General features: G+C 37.9%; 1 protein-coding gene across 1 annotated transcript; it reads right to left on the reverse strand.

Moving 5' to 3' along the window:
- Positions 1 to 163: 163 nt before the first annotated feature.
- Positions 164 to 5500, reverse strand: LOC118335677 (receptor expression-enhancing protein 3-like). Its single transcript, XM_035672106.1, has 3 exons — positions 5414 to 5500; positions 4167 to 4287; positions 164 to 4042 (listed from the first exon to the last, which is right to left on the reverse strand). Exons 1-3 carry the CDS (start codon positions 5479 to 5481, stop codon positions 3899 to 3901), a joined length of 333 nt encoding a protein of 110 aa, XP_035527999.1. The 5' UTR covers positions 5482 to 5500; the 3' UTR covers positions 164 to 3898.
- Positions 5501 to 7425: the final 1925 nt, after the last annotated feature.

Genomic DNA, 7425 nt, shown 5'->3' on the forward strand with positions numbered 1-7425 from the left:
TCGTCTGGGGTGGATGAATTGTGATTATTAAATTATTAAATTGCATGTTATATAATGAGAATAATAATAATAATAATAATAATAATAATAATAATAATAATATTGATAATAACAATAATAATAATAATCATAATAATTAAAGCAGCGTTGGGCGGGCCCTCGCACTCCACGCAACTCGGGGTGTGCTGCGGCCGCGTCACGTGCAGGCGTTACACGTGCGGACCAAAACATGAAAACTTTTAAAAAAACAACGTTTGATCACCAATGTGTCTAGATTGCAGTGACTGAATTTAAAGTCAATCTGATAAAATCCTGTGCTTGAAAACTCGAGCACGGGAAGCCTACAAATATGCGATTACAAAGTTACTAAAAGAAAAATAAGAAAAAGAATCCTTTCAATTACAATAGGGCCTTTGCACGATTTGTGCTCGGGCCCTAAGTATTTGCAGAAATGTGAGGGGTGTACTCACGTTTGTAAGATACTGTATGCTCACTCGTATGCTGGAAGAGTCTGAGTTAGGCGATACAATACGAATCACGATACAGGGCTTACGATTCCACATATACGATACATATGAGATACAATAAGCAAGGCGATATATTGCAATTTTAAAAAGAAATCCAGTTTAAGGAAAACTTTATAGTATAAAGAACAACACTTATGCATAATATCAGAGAAAAAAAACTAAAGTTTCCCTTTTTTTTTGCAACCAGAGCATAGGGGTCTCTAGATAGAGAGAACCAGTGGAATGGAAATCAAGTCAAATATCTATGGTATCTTTGGAAAATGGTCATGGTCAGACCAAATTAGCAAAAACATATTTTTTAGGATTTTTGGTATTCTGATTCAGGTGGCATGTATTCCATTAGATTTGGGTGTGTCACATGGGCATGACCAGAGGTGAGTTGCTCACAGACCAGGGAGCAGAGCAGCAACATCATCAGTCTGTCAGACAGATGGATTTTATGTACAATGCATCTGATTTTATTGTACAAGCCAAGGTTAAATTCCAACTAAAAATACAAAAAGCTTCTGAAATAGCATGGTTACCTAAAATGGTGATAATAAAACATGGAGGGAGAGGGAAGAAGAGAGAAACAGTAAGATAAGTAAATAAAAGGAATAAAGGGAGAAAGGTTTTCAGCCACACAAAAGAAACAGAAAGAGGGACAGACAAGTGTTGAGAAAGCATGATATTGGAATGTTGGAAAGTGAGAGAGGCACAGCTTTGAAGCAGTCATAAATGGTGTTTTATGTAAGCAGAGACAGGAGGGTTTTTACCAATGGTTTTTACAAGTCTCACACTGGTGTCAGTACAAGGACAGTGAAGTTAGAGGTACAGTCAAAAATCTATTAATTCACACACACTCTTGGCATTGATGCTCCTGATGCAGATCCCCTTTTTTCAACATAAACACCTCAAGTCATTCATGTTTTGTGTTTTGTTTTAGATGGGACTCAATGTTCTGTAGTCAATGTACTCAATGTTTCCCTTAAATAGAAACACAGAACACAAAGTAATTGAATTGAATAGTAACAGTGGCCCAGTTATCAAAGGAGTGAGGTAGAGCAGCCTGATAGTTTTTTCACAGGACATTAGCAATGAAAGAGAATAAATGTAATTTCCTGTCCAGTGGCATTTTACCAAGGTTTGTTTTTCCTGAGACCTTCTAATGGCTCCTGACTAGCAGAAAGACAGACAGACACAGTCGTATCTTGTTTATTGAAATGCATACGTATGCATCATATTCTGGTTTCAGAAACCTGGATTTGTGGTCCTGTTCGCAATAAACCTGTAAATGCTAGCCAGAGTACCGGGATACTATGGCATGTAAACATCTGATCCAGGTTTCTGATCACTGTCTACCATTAACAGGTTCCAAAATAAACACCCACCAATTTTGGGTCTAGCGGAAAAATAAACTGGGGTTAACGGCCAGGTGGCTGGTAAATAGTTTGAGATCACAGTGCAGGGCCAGGTTAGTACCCGTCAGGTATTAAACCACCCTGTCTGTTCAAAGTAATCATGTAAACATCGGACCATATGATAATGCATGTAAATCTCAATAACAGGAACAGCAATAATCTGAGAATATATCATATTACATAGTGCAGTCTTCTCTCTTATACTTATACCATATACTTTTATTCAAAATTTGAAAAATCACTCAAACTTTTTCTTCTTCTTTTAAAAAGAAAATATGTTTGGGGCTTTTATTGCCTTTAATGGATTGTGACAGAAAGATAGACAGGAAAGGGTAGAGAGAGGGGATGACACACAGCAAGGGGCCACAGGTCATAATTTTGATATTTTAGTAAGAATTAGGGTTATGACAATGTAGTATTTCCAAAAAGCTGAAACAAAGTACAGAAAGGAAAAAGAAATTCAACTAAAAAAGAACAGTATCATTGGCTATTACTTGTTTGTCTTCAAAAAGATCTTCTTTTTGCATATTGATTGTCTGATAATAACAGTGACTAAAGAATCCAGTCCCATGTATCAAGTTAAATCATATCTTTGCTAGATGGCTTCTGCTGTGAGTGTGGATCTATTAACTTGACTTTCTATTTAGTAGTAGATTCGTACTGCCTGGGATCACCTCAGTGCAGCGAAGCCTTAGACAGGAGATCAGCAGGGATTAACTGATACACTCAGGTATTCATGCAATGCTGATGAAACCAGTTCACATTTCATTTATACTGACTCTGCAGTGTGCGGTTGCTGAGGGGCAACACAGTGCTTTAGAGACACACCCACAATGGATACATTTGCATGAGCACAATGTTTTAGATACTATGTCATCCCCAAATTAAGATTTTAATCAGGACCTGCTGTAGTAATTAATGCAATTCATATACAGACCAATAACACTATTTCCGTCGGTGTGATTTAGCATTCTGTGTTGATTAGACATATGCGCACGACTGCCTCGTGTCATAAAGATCTTGATCTGCCTAGTGCATGTATTTGTTTTGGAATTAAGGGCAAAAAAGATGTTTATTTCTAATACTATTTTACATTTTTAAACACAGCTGTTTGTAATATAATGTAATGTAATGTAAATCTATTAGTGGTTCTGTAAGATTAATAACTGAAATATAACAATGGTGAAACAAAGAAAGCTTTGTTTTAGTACTGTTCATACAGCTAGGTTACATGTAATACAATTTACAGAGATGGGTGATCGGTAATAGTTTTTATTGAGAAAGCTAGTCATCAGCATTTCCCAGGGTTTGTGCAGTTCACAATGGGTTGAATTTAAGATTTTTTTAAAGACCATTATAAATGCAATTTAAGACCTATTATATGTCTAACTCAAAAAAAAAAAAAAAAAGGAAAATTGGTTGACGGTTTCATTTAAGTTCATCAACACAAAGTGTCCCACATTTAAAAGTGAGATTGAAAAATCAATGCAACTTTATATAAGTAACCTTAATCCTATTTAAAGCTGCAGTAGGTAATTTTATCTGGTTCCTCTGGCTTGTTCTAAAACTCCTAATGGCATCTGCAAGAATCCACCACAGTTGAACAAAATTAACCAATCAGAGCCTAGAAAGCTGTTGATTGGTGAGTCTCATTCCCAGTTCATCAAATACTGATGCTTTGGGTTGTGGCTTGAAGCTTTGGGACCCAAAGTGTTAATATTTTACAATATGGCAATTCTGTAAGTCAATCCATCTTTTAGAATAATAAATATATAAATAGCCAATATTCTTGCTGATGGTCTCATTTTCTTAAGTAGGTCATATAGAGGCACTAGTGTTAAACTGAGACTGTTTCGTAACCAGTTCAAAACTTATTGTAGCTGGTTTAAGTAAAATTATAATGACAGCATATTAATGAAAAAAGTAGCACCTTTAAACAAATGTGAAATAGAATACAGAATAGAATAGAATTTAGTGTTCTGACGAGCTAGAGACACTTGCCTTGACAGCTGCAGTGACAGCGGCGGTTGCAGCAATGCTCAGTCCCTGCTTGCCAAAGTTGACCATGGTCTCATAGCTCCTCTCCTTGGCCTGCACAATATACTCATCTATTTCCTACATGGAGACATCAGTAACACTTTTTAGTAGACAGTTTAATTGAGTAAAACTACTGCGAGACTATAATGTCCTTAACAAATAGTGCATTCAGAGGAAAACATGGATGGATGGATAATCTCACCCTCTCTCTGGAGGACAACAGAGGGTGCAGACACTTCCTATAAATGAGACTTGCTCCTCTTGTGTAGGGTGACAGCAGCCAGATCACAATGGCTATCTTCAGCTCATAGTACAGAGGAAACCTGGACATGTACACACACAGACACAGGGGAGTGAAGGCTGGCCTGTAGGTCCGATCCAACAGACGAGCTACTAAAACTTAAATTGCTGAAAGAGTTAATGCTTGTTCGAAAGGTGTCAGAACACACAGTGCAGAGCAGTTTGTTGGTATAGGGATGTATAACATTGGCTGATCGGGACAGGAACAAATGTAACAAAACATGTAACCATCGTCATGGCCACCATTTCATCATCAGCTTTGTGGTGTTCTTGGAACTTAATGTAGACAGAGCTCCACAAAATCCAAGTTCCAACTATTTTGCCAGCAGCTATGCTGATTGTGATTGGTCAAGCAGATGTGACATCACATCACATCACATCACAACAAGAACAATAACAGCAAACACAATAACTAGAAGAGGACCTGCTCCCTCTGTAGATAGAATGACTCATTCTAAGGTAAGAAAAATACAATAATTAATGAAAACATACATACAACATACAAATGTTACACACTGGACCTTTAAGGGGAAATACAAAATGGTGGGGAAATAACTCGCCCCAGCACTGCTCTAGATTCTCTATTGCCGTATAAACTTGTATCTCTTATATCTTGTTTGTTTTCATAAATGTGAAAAACAAAAAAAATCAGTGTCACTTCTTCCATTGTTGTCTGTCGCACAACCGCTTACTTCACTCACCTACCAAACAGCACAGAAATTATCAAGTCAGTCCAGTTGGAGCATTATTTAATGACATACACCCGAAATGTTTGTATAGTGAAAAATATTGGTGGCTATGGCTCAGATGCAGAGCGGGTCGTCCACTAATGGGAAGGTTGTAGGTTTGATCCCCGGATCCTCCCACCATGTGTCGAAGTATCTTTGAGCAGAATACTGAACCCCAAATTTTCGGTGTGTGAATGTGAATGACTGAGTTAGTTTCTGTTCCATGTATCAATATAATTAGTATCAGCAAGGTTTCCACTGTCACACAATCACTCACTCACAATCTCTCATATATATACTGTTTAACAGTATACATGAGAGGACTTATTATAATTATCCTTTGATAATTATTAAATAAAATTGTTGCGTGCATATTTTGTGTGGATGTTAACTGAGATAAGACCCTATGTGTGTAACTCACCATGCCAGTGTTAGGTCGGTGATGGTCTCCACCACAGTGTAGAGGGCAAACACAATCCAGTACATCATCCATCGCACCTACACAAACACACAAACAGAACAAACACTGAACAACAGAGCTACACCAATAAATCAAGCAGGTTGATATATTGGCAGATATATCTGTATTGGTGTTATACCAGATGATAAGCCACTAGATGCAGAAATACCATATCCAAGATCTGAGGTCATTTGAGGTACTACATAGTCTGTCCACCGCACTGTAAAATCCTCCTGCTCAGTATGTATCTCTGTCATCATTCTAAGGCATCTGTGTCAAGATTGTTTGTTTACGTTGTGTTTATGTTTTGAAACATTAATATGTACCAATATATCATCAGATTTTCTAAACTTTGAAATACTTCTATCAATTGCCCATTAGGGATGAAACGATATACGATATTATCGGAAATTGTTATCAAAAACATGTATGTATATATACATATATATATATATATATATATATATATATATATATTGTGGGGAATTTTTCATTATCAGGATAATTGTGAGTATTCTCAAATGAGTGACTTGGAAAAGCTGTATAGCCCACTAACACAGTCCTATATTGATTTCCTGACATGGCTGAAGGCTTGGCTTTGTGTCCCCTACAAAAAAAGTTAAACCATGTGTGCAAATGATATAGACTCCAAACTAAGGAATGACATTGTGCCTATCTGGGATGCACCAAAAATATTTCCTAACAAAACGTAAAAGTTATTCCAGTATGGCTAGTACCAGCCTCAAAAATCCAGTATGGTCAGGCTATATTGAACAACTTGATTTCCTCTTAAACATTCATAAATATGTTAGGGACATTGTTAATTAAGTACTACAATATTTCACCAGTCCTACAATCTGAAGACAAAAGCTATATAAAATACCAGATAATATGGTATAGGTTTTCATTCCCCTAAGCCTTAATTTCCGACCAAAATATAACAGTTTTTGGATGTATATATTAATATTTGATTCTACCCTGCAGCCCTTCATGTCACCTGTCAATCACATTGCAGACACTCAAACCGCCTTACTAGAAAATCTCCATCATCACCTGGTAGAAGGAAATTCAGATGGGACAGCTGGGAAAATATAGAAAAGCAAGGAAATAAAAAGAAGAGATCTGAGGTCTGACTGGGTTTAGTGAAGCCTATTGTTCTACTAACCCTGATTTGACCAGACCTAACAGGTGAAAATGGTCATTATGGTCATTATGGTCATTACTTAAGGACTTTAATACGTGGATTTATGCTTCTCTCTTCTTTCTCCTTTAATCCTGCACCTTTCCCTCTTGGGCCAGAAGCAGTGAAGGGCAAACAGAGGTTTAGGATTTTTTCTCTTTTTGCTTTTATGCTTTCTGCTGTCCTCTCTGCTCCCACTCCCTCCATCCCTCTTTAAGGGCTTTCCATATCAAAGCTAGCGGTAGACGGTGGCAGGCAGGGAGACAGTCACATGGCAAGCTGAGGTATTAGCCAGACCCAGCCGCTGCCGCATGTCTGTACACACACTGACACTAGCTAATGAAAAGTCAATGTGTGTGTGTGTGTGTGTGTGTGTGTGTGTGAGAGGGGGGGAGGGGGGGGGGGGGGGGGGAGTAATATAAGTCAGTGTTTGAAAGAGGGAGAACAACAGAGAGGAACAGAGAACACATTCACCTGTCTCACAAGCACAAACTCTAAGAATAACAAATACACACAAACACACCCACACCAGCAGTCAGTAACTTGCAGTAACTTGCATTACACTGAACACACACACTGCACTGTCTCTCCGCTGGCCGCTGCCTGTACCATTGCTGCTGGACTTGTTAATTGGTGACCTTATCATGAACTCCCTCTACACTCACACACACAGAAGCTCATGGGAATGATAAATGTATAGGAGAGAGAGTGAAACACAGAGCCAGTGAGATGAGAGGACATCTAATTTATATCTAGTTTCAATCTACTTCTGCCTCCGATGCTTCTGTCTCTC

The sequence above is a fragment of the Morone saxatilis genome, unplaced genomic scaffold (genome assembly GCF_004916995.1).
Source record: "Morone saxatilis isolate NCDOM2014 unplaced genomic scaffold, NCSU_SB_2.0 Contig1, whole genome shotgun sequence".
Classification (NCBI taxonomy): Eukaryota; Metazoa; Chordata; class Actinopteri; family Moronidae; genus Morone; species Morone saxatilis.